Source organism: Diadema antillarum, unplaced genomic scaffold (genome assembly GCF_040938485.1).
Source record: "Diadema antillarum isolate AM-2024a unplaced genomic scaffold, OU_Dant_1.0 seq00001354_RagTag, whole genome shotgun sequence".
NCBI classification, from domain to species: Eukaryota; Metazoa; Echinodermata; class Echinoidea; order Diadematoida; family Diadematidae; genus Diadema; species Diadema antillarum.
The window spans coordinates 14172-32997 of record NW_027272118.1 but is presented as its reverse complement, the minus strand read 5'-3'; the positions used below and the strand labels follow the sequence as shown (position 1 = coordinate 32997).

At 38.7% G+C, this 18826-nt stretch overlaps 1 protein-coding gene across 1 annotated transcript in view; it reads left to right on the top strand.

The window, feature by feature from the left end:
• Nucleotides 1-13670, top strand: part of LOC139708605 (ras GTPase-activating protein 1-like) — a 68823-nt gene extending 55153 nt beyond the window's left edge. Inside the window, exons 17-23 of the mRNA XM_071620545.1 lie at nt 523-638; nt 3243-3329; nt 5596-5663; nt 7292-7377; nt 8342-8419; nt 9422-9544; nt 12190-13670. Coding sequence (XP_071476646.1) covers nt 523-638; nt 3243-3329; nt 5596-5663; nt 7292-7377; nt 8342-8419; nt 9422-9544; nt 12190-12294 — 663 coding nt within the window. The 3' untranslated portion in view covers nt 12295-13670. The remainder of the gene's footprint in view (nt 1-522; nt 639-3242; nt 3330-5595; nt 5664-7291; nt 7378-8341; nt 8420-9421; nt 9545-12189) is intronic.
• The last annotated feature ends 5156 nt before the right edge of the window (nt 13671-18826 follow it).

The following is an 18826-nucleotide window of genomic DNA, read 5'->3' as shown; positions in this document are numbered from 1 at the left end:
ATATATGGAATCGTGTGAAACATTACATGTTTCTGCACATTAATGATCAAGTTTTATGCCATCTGATAAGGGGTCTAGGTCTGGATCAAGGCTTTTAAAGCAAAGGTCCTCAAGTTGTCACACAGAGACATTTTGAAACATGCTTGTGGCATACTGATGGTTGGAGCAGAATTCAGAAAATATGACAGGTCCCTGTTTCAACTCAGAATGAGCCTAGAGTGTGAGACATGTATAGAGAAAGATAGAATGAAAAATACAAATTGTAGCATCAGTTATCAAACAGAAGAGAGTTTGCATAAAGGAATTTGAATGTGCTCTAATCACATCTTATTCTTAACCGACAGCATGTCATTGGAATGTTTTAGTGTACAGGTTTCAAACTATTTGGCAATGAATGCTATACACTCACCAAGCATAGCTCTATGAAAATGCTGCATGCAAATAAACATATCATTATTCATGTCCATATCAAATCAATGCCAGTGTCAATAAATGTGTTACAAAATGTTCTTCCCATCACAGTTGAACCCTCAGAAGTTTGAGAAGGGAGCCGACGCAACAGAGAACTTGGAGCACTTACTTGGGTTCCTCAAGGATATCATAGAGTCCATCTTCAGCTCAACGAGTGCATGTCCGAGGTAGGTACCCACTTAGTTTATACCTGAATGATCCTCTGGTCTCCATGGCCATCAATCTATCGTTCATTTCTTCCAGTACCAGATAGATAGACAAAGTGGGGTGAAAATAGACAATATCTACCAGAGCTGACAAATCTCTTCCCGATAGGCCAGTTTATAGGTCCAATTTGTGCATTGGCAGAAAAAGGTCATTTGTGATAACAGGCATTTTGGTATTTTTAATTCACTGGGATAAGCATCTTTGATGTTCAATATTGTAATTAATCATACATTCTTTGCCAGCACATCTAAAGCCCCGCATTTGGAAATAGTAATGGAAGAAATTACTTTTTCAATGCATTCAATGCAAAACAATTAAATGGATGCTTCCCTAAGTGATGGCACACAGTGAGTTCTTTGTGTCATTGTTAACCTGTTGAGGACGAGTTCCGAGTATACTCGGGCAAGTGTCTACGGGAAATGCGAGTTGTAGCAAAAATCAGTCCATCCTCAACGGGTTAACCAAAATGTACATTTTGTCTGCCATGTAATTGCTGACGGCAGAAAAAAAAAAGAAAAAAGATTGGCCTCAGATAACTACTGTCCTTGCTATTCTTCAATAGTCAGCAAACAGTATCAGCCAGGCACTTTGTACCATATGCTTGAATGAATGAATGAACTTCTTGGCTCTCATGTTTGATTGCCATCTCATTTTGCATCTTTGAGCGAGAATCCATTATGCCTCTCATGGCAGGTACTCATATGCATCATCAGGGATAAATCTAAATACATTTCATCGGAGGGTGCGTTCAAGCCCTCTCCTAAAGCGTACCGGACCATACTGAAGCCGCACCAGAGGAGTGCTCAAACTCTCCTAAAGTGTACCGAACTGTACCGAGCCGAAAGTGGACCACTTCCCAAATGCGCTCCAAAAGGGTACCAATAGCATACCAAAAGTTTGCGTATGAAGAATGTGCATAACATGCACATATATCATAATGCAAAGAGTTCAGTCTCTTTGTTCGGAACATCTGTAAGTAATTTCAAGCATACCAGGTGAACGACCCTGAAGCTGCAAAGCGCGTGACCCCCTCTAAAAATAACTTGTGCGGTACGCTTTCTCAACAGAGCTCTCGAATGCCCCAAATCTGGCACAGTTCGGAATGGTTCGCTTTGATTTGCTTTTGAGCTCTCCAATGCAGCCAGCCTGAAAGACCTTATGGCAAAGACGGTAGAAAGATTTAGAGGATTTACAAGTGAAGAGTTTTATCGCAAAACGAGCTAAATCCAGTCTTGTTAAGTTGAGATATTTGGGATTAAAGCTGCTAAAAAACAAAGAAAATAATACAACAATACAGGATTTTTAGCTCACCTGAGCCAAAGGCTCAAGTGAGCTATTGCGATCGCCCTTCGTCCGGCGATCGCCCTTCGTCCGGCGTCCGTTGTGCATCGTCCGTCGTGCGTCGTGCGTAAACTTTTTACATTTTCATCTTCTTCTTGAAAACCCCAAGACCGATTTTCATCAAACTTGGCAGGTAGCATCCCTAGGGGGTTAGGAACTCAGTTTGTTAAAATGGGCACCATGCCCCACCCAGGGGGCCCCCAGGGGGCCCAAACACCCCAAAATTAAGGAATCTGTAAAAATCTTCTTCTCTAGAACCAGAAGTGATAGAGCTAAGTTAGTACTATGAGTTAGTACATTGATGACTGCAATTTCAAGTTTGTTCATGGCAGAATCAGGGGTGCCCCCCTTGGGACCCAGGGGAGGGGGTGAGATGGGGTCCTAATAGGGCCTAAATTGTACATTTTTATCTACTTCTTGAGAACCCCATGACCCATTTTCACCAAACATGGCAGGTAGCATCCCTAGGGGGTTGGGAACTCAATTTGTTAAAATGGGCACCATGCCCCACCCAGGGGGCCCCCAGGGGGGCCCAAACCCCCAAAATGAAGGAATCTTTAAAAATCTTCTCTAGAATCAGAAGTTATAGAGCTAAGATATTACTATGAGTGAGTACATTAATGACTGTAGTTTCAAGTTTGTTCATAGGAGATCCAGGGGTGCCCCTCTTGGGGGTGGGGGGGGGGGGGTTGGGAAGGTCCAAATGGGGGCCTGAAATGTACATTTTCGTCTTCTTCCTGAAAACCTCATGATGTATTTTCGTCAAACTTGGCAGGTAGCATCCCTAGGGGGTCAGGATCTCAATTTATAAAAATGGGCATAATGCCCCACCCCGAGGGCCCCAGGGGGCCCCAATCCCCCCAAATTAAGGAATCTTAAAAAATTTGGGCCCTTATTGTACATTTTCATCTTCTACTTGAGAATGCCTGGTCAAATTTTGGTAGAACTGTGAATGATTTAGATTAGTGACTGCGTGAAAGGTGAACTTGCGATACTCAGGTGAGCGCTAGACCCGCGGGTCTCTTGTTTAATCATAACTTCTAGAATATTCCTTGTTATGCTACAAGTCAGGTATTACGGGAAAGGTTTAATTTTGCTCTATCCAATGATATGCTTACTTTGAAATGTTTAAAAATGGGGCTTAGACCATTTTGTAATAAAACTCTTCAAGTGATGCCTGTGTGAATCATTCTCCCTGTATTGTGTGTGTTTCCTTCCCCCAGAGCGCTGCGGTACCTGTGTGCATGCATCCAGACAGACGTTAAGACCAAGTGGAAGGAGGACCCCGTCTTACCGGCCAGAGCAGTCGGGTAAGAGAGAGACAGAAAACATAAGAATCCTCCACCAGGCTTATCTCACAGAGATCCAAACTGTTACTTTTGTGCAGTATTTTTGACTGTTTGGGTTTTTTTTTCCCAAAAATACTGGAGCTGGTTTCATGGAAAACCCTGTTTCTTCCAAATGTCTCATTACACTTGTCTCTTGCAGGAAAGGTAAAACTGCTGTTTTTCCATTGACCAAATACAATGTATATGCCTTTCCAGACCTCAGAATACTGGAGTGCTGTACACAAGGCTGGCATCTCTGATCTCAGGAATACCTTTATCACACATTCTTGTGGAATTTTGGTTTGTGCACCAGGACACAGTATCCAGCATACACAAAAAATTAGATAGTCTGAGGATCTCTGTCCTTTACTTTGATGGCTTGATGTGTTTTTTGCTAGTCAAGATAACATGCACAATATTTTCCAAATATTGCCCACACAATCTTTGTATGCCGTTGTTTTACTGTTGTTCAAAGCAAACTTCAATGACGAAAATCTAGTTTAATGAGATAGAGAGAGATTTGATGTGAACTTGCCAAATTTTTCACGTGCTTGGAGTCTCGCTAAAGTCATTGCCTTTGGGAGTTTACAGTGAGAAGACTGCATTTGATATATAGACTCCATGCTGTTGCTTCCAAGTGCCTTTGATTGTGCCTTATGTTTTGAGATTGTCGTATGACACATAGCTGGAACCTCAACACTCCTTGGCAAACGTTGCCTGTTAGGATACTACATTCATGATTGCAGTGTCTTTGAGTTGATTGCAACATGTTTTTATGCCTCCGCCACGAAGTGGTGCCGGAGGCATTATGTTTTCGGGTTGTCCGTCCGTCCGTCCGTCCTTCCGTCCGTCCGTCCGTCCGTCCTTCCGTCCGTCCTTCCGTCCGTCCTTCCGTCCGTCCGTAATGAATTTTGTGGACAAGGTAACTATCAAAACCTGTTGAGGTATCCTAATGAAACTTGGCATGTATGTGTATTAGGGGGTGAAGTTGTGCCTATCAACTTTTGGGTGCACATGCTCAAGGTCAAAGGTCAAAAGGTCAAGGTCAAATACATACAATTTCACTATTTCCACCATATCTATTGAATGCCTGAAGATATTTTCTTGAAACTTAGTGTATACATGTATTACCCAATTAAAATTCTCTGGTGAAAGTTTGGGTCATGAGGTCAAAGGTCAAAGGTCAAAAGGTCAGGGTCAAATACATAAAATTTCACTATTTCCACCATATCTATTGAATGCCTGAAGATATTTTCTTGAAACTTAGTGTATACATGTATTACCCAATTAAAATTCTCTGGTGAAAGTTTGGGTCGTGAGGTCAAAGGTCAAAGGTCAAAAGGTCAAGTAAAAATATTAAAACTTCTTTTTTTTCTCCGTACCTTGGAAAATTGTTCAAGGTATCTTCATGGAACATAGTATATACATGTACTGACTGGAAGTGATTATCTAGAGAATGTAGGGTTCATGGGGTCAAAGGTCAGGGGTCAAAGGTCAAGTGCAACACTTCAAAATTTTACTATTTCCCTCATATTTATGTAATGCCAGCAGGGTTATTTTTTTTTTACACTTGGTGTATGCATGTGTAACCTAATAGAAATTCTCTGGAAAGTTTTTTTTTTTCTTCTTTCTTTGCCTCAAAGGTCAAAAGGTCAAAAATCAAGTGAAAGTGCTGAACTAACTTTTTCCTCCATATCTCGGAAGTGGCTCAAGTTATCTTGAAACTTAGTACATACACTGTATTATGCATGTTCTACCTGAAAGTGATTATCTTATGAATTTTAGGGTCAAGGGCCAGATGAAAATGGTAACAATTTACTATTCAATTCAGAAAATCACACCAATTTTCCACACCTGTACCTTGAAAATTACTCAATGCCTAAATGTATGAATGGGTCAAAGTCAAGTTAAAGTCCTTAAATCCCTAGATACATGCTCTCCTATTCATCCAATTAAACCTAGGTCAAGGAAGGTGAACATTCAACACATTTGTGACAAATTTGTTATTTAAATATTTTGCCAATTTTGTGAAAATGTAATCACACATTGTCCACATGTACTATCTAGACCTATTGGGAAAATCATGCATTATGGCGGAGGCATACCAGTCGCCAAAGCGACATTTCTAGTTTGAGATTGTCGTGGACACAGTTGTAACACTCCTCTGCAAGCTGTGACTGTTTGATGTTGTATTGATGATCTCTTTGTGTGCCAAAAGTGTTCATTCATTTTTGTGTGATTTTTGCAGTGGCTTCATCTTCCTACGACTCATCTGTCCTGCTATTCTCAACCCAAGACTCTTCAACATTGTTTCAGGTATGAGTGCTTCCCCCCCCTTTTTTTTTGTAGCCCCACCCTTGCTTTATTTTTGGATGTTTTAGGTATGAAGTTCTCAGTTACTCTAAATTTTAAGCATTGCATTCTATTCATACATTTCACCACTGATAGCAAAATGATGTGTTATTTCTTTGCTTTTACATCAACTTGACAGATGAAAATGTGCATTATGAAAGCATGTCTTTTGTTTTGCATTATTATATTCAGATTACAATGTAGGTTGTGACCTGGGCATTAAAGGTAGCTTGATTGGTTTGTGTTAGGAGTGATAGTTTGTCAGGGCAGTGTTATGAGAGGATGTTGATTGGCTGATTGATTTGTATTTATTTACACTTTGTGTTTACAAAAAAAAAAGAAGAAAAGAAACACACACACACACACACACACACACACACAAATAAAGCTGAAAAACAAGGATTATTATATGAAAAATTACATTGTGTTTTTCAAGACATAAGTAACAGTCAAAACATAATATCTAGCAACAAAAGGTAATACAAACTGTAAATTCAAGTGAAAGTGAAGGACCTCAATGAAAGGCACAGCTTGTATTACTTAAGCCCTCAAATACTGAATGCCTGACAAAGCATGTACAGAAATGGGTAAATTGATAAACTGAAGCTCTGTGTCGGGCTCGGGTTCACTCAGCTCTCTAGCACTCATCACACGTACACCAACAGCAGACTAGAGCAGCACACACGTGGTACCTGGAAGGAGTCCCCTGGCTAAGGTAACTTGTAGCCAGTTTATTCTTCATGATTTAGCATGGGTTCACATAAAAATCTGGGTTGTACCATAAATATTTGTATACAAAATCAACATAACAAAACATGCAAATAAGGAAACAAAGGTTACAACTAAATATTCATAAAATGTAAATGATGTGTAGGCTTGGGTGATTTGGGCATGTTTTCAGCATTACAGGGACCAATGGATGTGAAGTGAAAAGAGCGGGAAAATGTCATGTGATATGTGGTGTGTCTGTGATAGGTGGGGTGCGTGGATGCATGTGGATGTGAATATGTATGTGGTGTGGGTTGATGTATTGGTGTGTAGAGGGGTGGTACATGTTATAACAGAAGGGGGGAAACACTGATAATTAATGGTTTAAAATAAGTCCCTACACTCTGCTTATGAGAAAGAGAAGAGAAGACCGAGTAAGAAGTAAATAAGTACAGGAGACAAGTTGAGGTGGGAGGGAAAGAAGAGATGGAGAAAAGATCAAGCAGGATTGGAAATATCAAACAGAATATCTCTGTAGTAATGAGAATCGGAATATATTTGTTGTAGTACACATGTTCTAGTTGTTCTCCCTTTTCCGATAGAGACATTGCATCATAGACTTGATGTGGATGTTGTGTTCCACCGTGGTGTATGATGTGTATTCATTCTACTTTGCAGTCTTGTGTCTACTACAACTGTACACTGTTTATCAGCATGGTGTTAGTGTTGTGCAGTTACTTCCTAAAATTTTTGTACACCCTCACGTATTTGTGAACAACTTTGGTGTTCTGTGTATGTGTTCTTTTCGTCAATCTCCATTTCATTTACGTTTTGTTCAACTAACATTTTTGCTGTTGTTTTCCTGATATGTTTGTGTATTGCAGAGGCTCCCTCGCCCGTTGCCAGCCGGACATTAATGATGGTTGCTAAGGCCATTCAGAATCTTGCCAATCAAGTGGAGTTCTCCAAGGTGAGTGGAAGGACCGTCACAAATCACAAATGATTCCATTCATGCAAAGTATTTCTTTACAAATCCCTATAGATTTTGGGTCTTGTTATCATCTCTCCATTCTTTCAATACTATTTGATCGTGACAGATATGAACATTAAATTATGTGCATATGACATTGTTTCATGCAATATCAAGGTATGAAATAAGATCAAACTGTTTGTATCTCTGGAAATTGATAGCAGATTTCATTTATGAATTGTTCCCCTTTTACTAGTTTGCAAACTACCTATGCCAAATTCCATGCATAATTGCAATGAAGATTGGACTCCTGTTTTCACTCTAAAACATTATGTAATGGTAAAGATGGGTTCCCACCGCTGATCATATCAACTTGATCAAGCGCGACCATGACAATTTTTGACATGTCAAAAATATCGTGTAGGAAGTCGGACCAATGCCGATCATGGTAAAGAGGTAAATAGACCCCAGTTGCCCCCAATCACCCCCGATTACTCTACATAGCAGGATATTTTCGCGGCATGAAATTTTTGCGAATTGGAGCCAACGGCCTTTTTCGAGGCATGAATTTTTCACTAGTTGCCTCTAACATTTGATGCGTATAGTGTAGACAAGAACTTTCACGTGCATTTTAATTTCGCGAATCTTGGCTCTCGCGAAATTCGCGAAATTAAAATGCATGCAAACATTCCCCGTTTTACAGTACCCTGTGCCGAGTGAGCCAGACCAGGCCAAAATAGGTTGGTCGGGCTTGCTCGAGTTGATATGATCGGCAGTGGGACCTTACAATGTACCTTGATATGCATTGAAATTGAGATTGTCAGAGAATGCTTGATGTGAAGATGTACATGCTTCATTCACTTTTTTAGTATTGATTAATGAAAATTGTCACTTGACTTTATCGAGGCTTGAGTTCCAGTGTGTATATGTTTGTAACTCATTTTCCTTCATTTGCCATTGACAGGAACCATACATGGAGGCCATTAACCCCTTCATTGTCATCAACAAAGGTCGAATGATTCACTTCTTGACGGACATCTGTGTAAGTGAAAATCATGCATTAAAATAAAAGAAGAAAAGAAAAACTGTGATGCTGTGCATACATCATATCCAGAGGTCATCCTTGCAAGCCTTTAACTTGCTCAGTGAGCCTTAATGCAGATGAATACAGGCATGCCCCATTATAACAAGGTTGCCTGGATGCCAATTTTTGCTCTTCATAAGAGGTACCTTGTAAGTGTACATAAAAAACAGAGACCAGCTAAATACAGTAATGGAAAGTGCGGACCACTGAATTCCCCTCATTAAGATGGTGCCTCATTGTAAAGCGAGCTCATTATAATGAGGTTTCCCTGGACTGAACTTTGACTACCTGAAACAAGAAAAAACAGAAGAAGGCAAATCCTATCACAACGGTTATCAGGATAAAACATTTTTAACCCATTGAGGACAGGCTAATTTTGCTACAACGCACATTTCCCATAGACCCCTGCCTTAGTATACTCGGGACTCGTCCTCGACGGGTTAAGTATGAATAATGGTCATCAGGATGATACATTTTAAGTATGGATATGGTAAGACACATTGTCAAACATCATGATTCAAGATAACCCACCTACCTGTATACTGTTCTTGCAATAATGTCTTAAAATATTGAAATAATAAAGTATGTTGGTTCAAGGGAAGATGGTATGATACATGATGTCTTGGACCAGTCTTGTTGTTTGGTGCTTATGATAGTCTTTGGATAACAAAAAAAAGTAAACCTGTCATGCAGGAACTACAAGGCTCTTAAAATACAGTGCTGGCTAAATCTTCAAATGGGGGAAAATACAAAAGAAATAAGGAGAGATTGCAATTGTCCGTCTGTTGCAATTAATAGCTGTTATTAATTCTATTATTGTCAGCATCATCACTAGTATAATTAGTAGTAGTAAACAAAAGTGGTATCATGATTACTGTTATTAAAAGCTGTTGTTGATGCAGTCGTGAAGATGACTTCAATCTGAGCATGTCTTTGCCATTGACCCATCTTCCCCTCCAGGTGGTAAATGGTCCACCAACCCCGGGTGACGTGCCCCCCATCGACCTGGCCAGACAGCTGGCAGCCCTCCACCAGCTCTGTGTCACTCATCTCAAGGAGCTGCAGCAGCTGAGCACTGTCCAGGTAACTATGGCAACAGCATCATCCAGGAATAGAGCCAATAGGAGGATTGTTTGAAGTGTTGATGCTTAAATGTTATGCAAGTCGAGCCAGACATAGTGATTAATGAGCTTTGACTGGGCTTTGGAATAGTATTCATGTGAAACACTGTGACACGACAGTGGCTTTACATCTCGTGAAATATATGATACATGACCATGCATCACTGAACCAACAAAAAGTAGCTAGATACGGATTTTTAGAGAAAAGCAGATTCTGAAAAAGCATACTCTAAGCTTTAAAATGATGTATAACACAATACTACTGGACTTTCCTAACCTACCTAAATAATGGACAGAAAGTACACACTCTTTAAAACTGATTAATGAGAAAAGAAGCTTTGAAGTTGAGGGTCTATTCAGGTGCTCGACCTCACCAAGCTGTGCCCTGCGCAATGAATGGGACAAAGAGCAGGATGTAAAACTCTGTAGCAACCACAATGAAGGGACTATTGGATTAAGCTGCAATTTGGCACACTAATTAAACCCATTCTATTTATGACTGATGCTAGCTTTTAAAGTGGTAGCCTCATCTTTTCAGGAGTTATTAGAATTTGGAAGTGAAGAATGTGTAGAGGGTTTTAAGGAAATGGTGAGGGGCCCTACAGGCATGCAATGCCTAATTACACCATTCTGCTAAATATGTGTTTTAGAATTACTGCTGAAAATACACTTTCCAATTCGTTTCATGATCCCAAACTTAAGAAGTATGTAGATGAAGGATTGCTCTTTCAGAAAATATAAAAACTACAGATTGACTAGGTTGACCCGTATTTGACATGTTTTTGGTCCATGCCGTCAATCCCTCGTTTGAGGCGAGTCCCCAACCGGGGTGTACCCAAAGTGGGGTGCGTATATTTGTCGTTTGGGAGTTGGGAGTCGAAGTACTTGTCCCAGGGAGGTGGAAGAAACGGCCCTGCTTGTCCATTGCAAATAAACTTTCTGCTCAGGCGTGACAAACCTGGAGGCCAAGCCAGGGTTTGATGACTCCAGCAGCTGCCGTATTACGTAAGAGCATGATAAGGATATCTGCCTGTGGCAGACCATTCAAAGTGAACTCAATTTTCTCTATCCTTTTTAAAGTTTTCAATTTTATATTCTATTGAGAAATTCTATGGTCATCCATTTTACATTTCGAACGAAAAAAATTGACCCGTAAATAACGAAAATACAGGAATAAGAAGGAGAGCATTGCCAGTTTGCCGGTGCTATTTGGCAGTGAGTTACAACGGGGAGGTGAGACTACTCCCTGGTTACAATCAGCCTGCTGACTGGATCGTTGAGAAAGCAGCTGTCGTATTACGTAAGAGCATGATAAGGATATCTGCCTGTGGCAGACCATTCAAAGTGAACTCAATTTTCTCTATCCTTTCTAAAGTTTTCAATTTTATATTCTATTGAGAAATTCTATGGTCATCCATTTTACATTTCGAACGAAAAAAATTGACCCGTAAATAACGAAAATACAGGAATAAGAAGGAGAGCATTGCCAGTTTGCCGGTGCTGACAATGTGCTATTTGGCAGTGAGTTACAACGGGGAGGTGAGACTACCTCCCTGGTTACAATCAGCCTGCTGACTGGATCATTGAGAAAGAGAGAGAGAGGGAGAGAGAGAGAGAGGGAGAGCGAGGGGGAGAGAGGGAGGGAGAGGGGGGAGAGATGGGGGGAGGGAGAAGGGGAGAGCAAAATGGAATGACAATAGTTCCGGTCACTACAGTACAGGCATGCTCTGTCTGCATACGCTGAATGTCTACACTCACACACACACACGTACACACACACACGCACCATGGAGCTACATGGCCCATGCCAAAACCAAAACAATCTCCTCCTCTCGCGGTGCCCCCCCCCCCCCTCTCCTGTGGCGCTGTGGCGATGACTGATGCTTAGATTAGGCCAGGGTCAAGAAACAGGTGTTTTATATCTTTGACTTTAAGTCATTGATTGCCAAGATATGCACTGGCATTATTTACTGGGGTGTAGCCTCTTCAAACGAGAGATTTGCGTCATGCCTACATAAAATCAGGGCTGACAACTTTTTGTTGTTTTGTGATGCGCGGTCGCATGAAATACGTAAATGTGTATGAATAGATATAAACATCTCTCACAGACGTGCAAGGTCTTCCTGATCCTGCAAGATGCCCACTGAAAATTATCACATTATAACATAAAGAACATTAGGATCATCCTGGTTTGGAACTGTCATTTCCTGTTTGAGATGCATGTAAAGCATAACTATTTGATTTGATCTTTATCATTGTTATTGTGACGGCATGAATTTCATTATTATCAATAATAATAATAATAATGATGATGATGATGATGATGATGATAATATAATATTGTTATTATTATTATCTTCATCATTATCATCATCATCATTATTGATATCATTGTTTTTATAAGTAGTAGTTGTAGTAGTTGTAGTAGCTGCAATAGAAGTATTTGGTGGTAAGGATTGTGATTATGATTAGATTAGAGTACCATCATGATCATGGCTTTGATGATGATGATGATGATGATAATGATGATGATGATGATGATGATGATGATGTTAATGATAGATTGTGATGATGATGTGAATGTCTCCTGTTTCCAATATGGCACAGCCAAGCCTGAAGATACTGCTTGGCGTGACGGAGATGTTGAACCAGAGGAGAATCTACTACGTGGGCCAGCAGACAACAAACACGGGTATGGGCACCATGTCATAACGCCCACACCACTACCGGTGCTACCACCACCAACCACCACCCCCACCACCACCACCACCATCACAATCTTCTCCTTATGCTCTGGCCACCATCCATTTTGTGGCCACCACAGTCGCCAGAAGGGACCCTCCAACCAACCAACCGGCCGGTCCCCGATAATCTCAGTTTCGGTTCATTTCGCTGCGCACCGCAATATCACCTCAGTATTTAACGATTACATTGTTTGTCTTCTGTAATGCAATTGTGTTGGGTGTATTATCACTTTGGTATTATTTTAGCAAAAATTGGTACAGTGTATTCTTAGATAATGTAAAAATGTCAAGGGCACATCTGCATTTATATCACATTTAGGTACATGTTGTAGGTTACTGGTTGTACAGTTGTACCTTCCAACTAACAGAAATAAACAAAGCGTAGTGGGTTTTGTTTGTTTAAGTTTTGTTTTTTTCTTGTACACCTGCCAAGTTGAGTTGTTGTTTTGTTTTTTGGGTTTTTTTAGTTTTTTTTTGGTCATCATTCACTGGAAAATACCAGCCAACCGAAATCAACATCTGGTGCTCTCAACCCAAGATGTCTTCCATGGCAGAAGATCGTTAGCAGCCCGAAGATTCTGCTACTCTTAGTCCCACTCTCTCAAACAGCTGTTGTCATTTGAAATCAGACTCAGACCTCCCAACCTCTCCGACTGCAAAAAGACGGATGATTTGGCCAAAAAGTAAGAAAGAGAGAGCAGTTCCCATATTGAGAACGTGTAGTGAAATTATCACAAAAAATAGGAATCTCCTATTGAAACAAGATCTGGAAATTGTGAAAATTCAGAATCTGCAGACTGGTCTGGAAAGAATTTGATCCTCTCTCCCTTGAAAACCCCATTAGCATGGAAATTTATGGAGTGGGAAGGTGGGCCCATTTCGGATATATTTGAGAATCCCTGTACAAAATTATGCACAGCTTTATCACTGATCTCTGTGTAACAAATGTACACACACAGCCTAAGAATCTCTACTGGAGTCAACTGTTTGTGACCGATGAGTGTGCAGCTGCGATGTACATAAATATTATATGTATTTGCTGACACACAGCTGATGTGTGATATTCGTAGTTTTCAAATGCCCTTGGCAGGCAGTGAATTCTATCAGACCACCCATGTTTTCTCACGCTACTGGGACTTTGAGTTATCTCCTCCCAAAATCATCCTATCAGAGTTTTTATGACTGCCCTTTAATTTGCTGATCTCAACAAGGCGCTCACACATCCCTGTGTTTGATGTGCCAGAACTATACCACAAGAGCACAGCTAACTCCCTACTAATTTGATGTGAGTTATGGAAAGCATGTGGTACAGGTCGAAGCATATTTCGTTCTAACTACATTGAAAACCCCATGCTTAGTGATGTACAGGAACTTCAAAAAAACAGAAAGGTTTATGATTACTTACTGGAACCAATAGATACGTACTTATTTCAGGCGATTCCTTTTCCACTGATATTTCTCGTGTCCCGTTATCTAAAAATACAATTGTAGAAGCATTAACTATTAGTCTGTGAGAATGCAACCTTTACTTTACCTGCATTTCTCATTAAGCATTGTCCCCTTTTGCTTTGAGATTAAAAGCATGTGAAGTGTACAGTGCTAAAGAGCAGAAAAATTAATAATCCCCATATCTGCAGATAATTGTTTCTTTGAGAAAGGAAGATTTTCTAATCAGTATCGCTGACAGTATTGGCAGCATCACAAATTTTCATAGTTTGTGTGAGCAGGATACACAAGTATTTATAAAGGACATTCAAATGAAAATGCACACATGTTGCCTGTGTAAACCTTCAAGTCACAGTGTGAGCATACGACTCTTCTAGTTTTTGAATAAGCAACAACAACAACAAACCTGAATATGGGATTATGCCAAATATTTTGCTGTAATTTCCTGTGTATGCCCACCTTCAACAGAAATTATATATTTCATATTGACCTGTTTGCATAAGAAATGATTATGCAGTGTTTTATAACTGTTTTATTTTTAATTGCTGTGCATGGGAGAGAGAGAGAGAGTGGGGGAGAGAGAAAAAGAGAGGGAGAGAGAGAGAGAATTAGAAATAGCATCCATACTGGCAGCAGAAGTATTAGTCATATAATGTTTTTGTTTTGTTCTGATTTATTGTATGGTAGAGCATAGTGTTAGAAATACTATTAGATTTTCTATGTTAAAAGCCACAGACAGTCTTTTAAGTTGAGCCCCAGTTTGTACATTGTACATGTTCTTTTTGCTATAAACATTCATATATGAGTCTGGACATTTTCCATTTATGCCTTTTATGAGTTAACATTAACAATTTAGTCATGTGGCAACTGTAGGCTGGCTCATGGGGGAAAAAAAGGCTTTTTGTGTTTGGTTGTGTTCATCTGATGGTGTGTCTATTTTAATGTGTATATCATGATTGATTTTTTTTTGTACCATTGCTAATTCAAATAATTTGACAGTACTTTGACAAGACTTGCTATTTGTACTGACTTTTAATTTTCCTTTTTTTTCTTTCTTTGTGTGATAACAGGTGGTAAATGTTATTTCTGAGAGAAGTTTTATAGCTAAATTTGTCCCGTAAGTGTTGTGTGCCTATTTCCATATTATTCTTTGTCATCTAGACAGGCATAAAAATAGAAAATGAATAATGAAAAAAAAAATGGAATGAGTCACAGAAATTAGCTACAGTTTTTAAATATGACATGTTTTAATTATCTATTCTGAAATGTTGGGTCTACAGATGGTTTTCTGATGCACATTGGACCTGCGCACATATCATTCAGTATCTTCGTATGGTATGATGATAGGAACAAAAGAATTTTCTCTCCCCCCCCCCCCCCCTTCCCAAATCTACCTGTAAGTAGCTGTATATGTTGACTTCTGCAGTGTTAGCTCCTCAGGAACTTGAGAATACAGTCAATTTACCACTCCGATAGCAAAGATTTGAAAACAAAACTCGGATGGTGGGTATGCTCCAATGAGAGAAAGCAAAAAAAATAGATATGTTAAAGATGAGTTTGCTGGTATATTTATTCAGGAGGTATATTTACACCATCCCCAAGAATTCCAAGTGGAGAGAGAAAAAAGAAAGAATGCCAGATATATTTTCCTCCTCTTTTTATACCTCAGACTGATTCTAGTGGAACCAGTGTGCAATACGTGTATCTTTTAAACAAGGCACTTTGATCATCGATGGAGCTGCATTGTTCTTTGCTAAAAGTGCTTTATATAAAGATGAGTATACGTAGTTCTCCTTGTATCAATTGATAGCGTGCAACATAGTCTGAGCAAGTTATAATTTGCAAAGCGGTTGGTTTATATTGCTAATCAAATCTGGCACCCACACACAAACACAGACACACACAGAGAAAAGAAAAGATGCAAAAAAAAAAGGATGAGAAAAAAATTAAAGTACTTTGACATGTGATACAAAAATTCCTTTTATAATTACATGGGATATTATGCCGTGTGGATGTTCTAAATTGTGACCATAGAATTCACAAAATGATGATGTACTAGGAGTGAAACACAAGGACAGGTCCTAATTATACTCATCTTTGATGTTTGAAGAAAATCATGCAAGTACCGGTAATGAAAAATTATCATCTTTTTATCATTTTCACATCTTGGTATGCGGCAGGCAGATTAAACCATTTTCAGACTTATCAATTGAACCAATGCACTTTTTTTGTAATATGATTGCTATGGTTTGTACTAGATTGTGCTTTTTTTATATGATTTTAGAAATGTTTAGATTCATAGTACTTCTATAAAAATATTATAAGTTGATGTAGAGGAAATTACAGAATGAGAAAATATTGTGGTCTTTTTTTGATTTTGTATAATGGGCTTTATGTCTTGTATAAGCAGCAATTTATTGTGTATTTTGAGTGATTCATGTGTGTAATTATTATCTCTATATTTGTTTGACCAGCAGCTTGTTATGATTTTTTTATCATTTGTGTTGTTGTGAAGGATGAGGTATGTCACCAAAAAGAGGAATTATTAGTTCAGTTCAGGAAGTATCACATGAAGATACAAGGAAATTGTTTGTCCCAGCCGTTGTACAACATAACGTGACCGAGCTCTGCTTATTGCCAGCATGAAAAAACGAAAGTTTGTAGGCAGAAACTTTGTATGCAGTTGCTATTTCATATTCTGGCGACTCTATGGTCATGTCAGGCAGACTCGAATCCAGCCTCTATGACTCTCTTCTCCAAAAATCGTTCAATAGGCAGAGGAAAAAGGGAAGTCTCTTGTGACTACTCTGCTGCATCCATGGTGTACGTATACATGTGTGCTTCGTCAATTCCTGACGATTTTGCACTTTTAACTTTGAATGTTGTTGTCCCAGCCGTTATTGGAGTGTCAGGACCAACGGTATATAATTTAGTGGACACAAAATCAGTTTGGTTTGCTGTTAGTAGTGTGGCTTTCTCAGCTAGGGGTGCTACAATGACTATGTTGTGGTTGGAACTTCTGGCTCGTAGTCTCCCTGTTGTAAGCTATGCCTCTCTCTGACACAAAGAAAGAGCAAATACATGAAAGTATATTTCATAGGCGCTATACATTGTGAAACTATTCATAGAAGTTGCCGTAATGGCAGATGAAATTACAAGTGGACTTCACGGCCCCATTTCATAAAAAGTTGATTTATGATAGCAACTTTTGCTGGAATGGCAATTGTCATGGTAATGACAAGAATCCAGCTTCATGAGAAGTTGCCATTTCCAACAAGAGTTGCTATCCTAACATCTTTTTGTGAACCGAGACCTAGAACATGAATATGACGTAACCTGAATTTCAAATCTGTTTCCGCATAGTCAATATATATGACACAGGCAGTAGCTATACATACATTGTAGCAGTTATGAATCTGAAGATATAGTTACAGGTGTCGATCACATGCAACAATAGCAAGAAATTACCCAGAATTCTCTCGCAGCAAACTGTGTACATATCTGTGATACTCCCTCATTGAAAATGTAATAGATGTACAATGTAGTTCTGCACATGCTACTTTTGCTCACCATATGCCAAACCTATTTTGATGGCCGCCTGTTCATTTTCAGCTTGATTCACAGTTATCAGCTTCAAGATATTTAATGCCAAATCTTCAATTTTTATTATCACGAAAAAGTTTTTTCAAACCTATTTGTGCTGAGCAAAGACAAATACAAAAAAAAACCCACATGGTTATTTGTGGCATATTCCTTCATACGGTCACCACTCACTTCACGTTAAAAGCTACCTTATTGGGTGTTTTTATGGCACTGGTAGATTGTATGTTTCTTTAGGGTACAAATTCTTTTCCTGGTGAAAAGGTGATACGACCATAACTTGTTGGATCTTGTGTGTGGACATGAAATTGGTTTCATGTAATGAATATATGCACGTGGCAAGGAGGCTGATACCATACAAGGTTTTATAATAATAATTATTATTATTATTATTACTGTCATTATTATTATTATTATTATTATTATTATTATTGCTATTACTGTCATTATTATTATTATTATTATTATTATTATTATTATTATTATTATTATTATTATTATTATTATTATTATTGTTATTAATTTTAAATGGATGGGAATTCTGTACTGAATAGGTTTCTTTCTAGCTAGCAATAATAGAAAGAACAAAATATGTGAGCAACAGGCTGTATCAAAACAAAGAAGATTGCAGGCATTGAAATTAGGAGATGTTAGTTACACAGCTCAATCAATCTTACAATTCTCATGAGCCAAGAAACTTTGCATATATACATATTACACTTTTGATCATTTTTTAAAAATTATTATATCGGGTCTATTGATAACAGGACTGTGGGATTGTGCAGAGTACCATGCAATACATTATGTCAATTCATGTTGACATATAGTGAATTTGTTTTTTTGTTTTCTCTCTACAATGATCATGTGTGCTAACACTACCAATATTATGATGTAAGAGTTGAAATATTACATTATTGATTGTCAAATGTATAACTGTTGATTGCACGGTCAAGATGTGTTGTGTAAATACCGATCTTTAATGGAGTTTTAGAACGCTGTGGACTTTTCTGAAGTGTCTCGACACGCGGAAAGGAATTTTGTGTGGTCATTGATGCTTTTGGTTTTGTGTCGTGTTTGTATAGTATGTTTGTTTGCTTGTTTGTATGTGTGTATGTATGTATGTATGTATGTATGTGTGTGTGTGTCTGAGAACTGATGGGACATTATTTATTGAGAACTTAACTGCACCTGGAACTATGTAAACATAACAGTGGAGATATAAACAGTATGTTAAACAAAGTTTGAATTTTCACCTCTACAGGAATAGTTTAAGGCTCCATTTGAAATACACTATGTAGAGGTTTTTTTTCTTCTCATTTTTTTTTTCTCTCTTGCTGTCATATGAGAACTAACTTGGATTCAAAGTGGGTGTTGTTGTTGGTGTTGTTTGTTTTCATTTGAGTATTGCCCAGCTATGGAAATTTAAAATATGTTGTGTAGTTATAATCATAGTA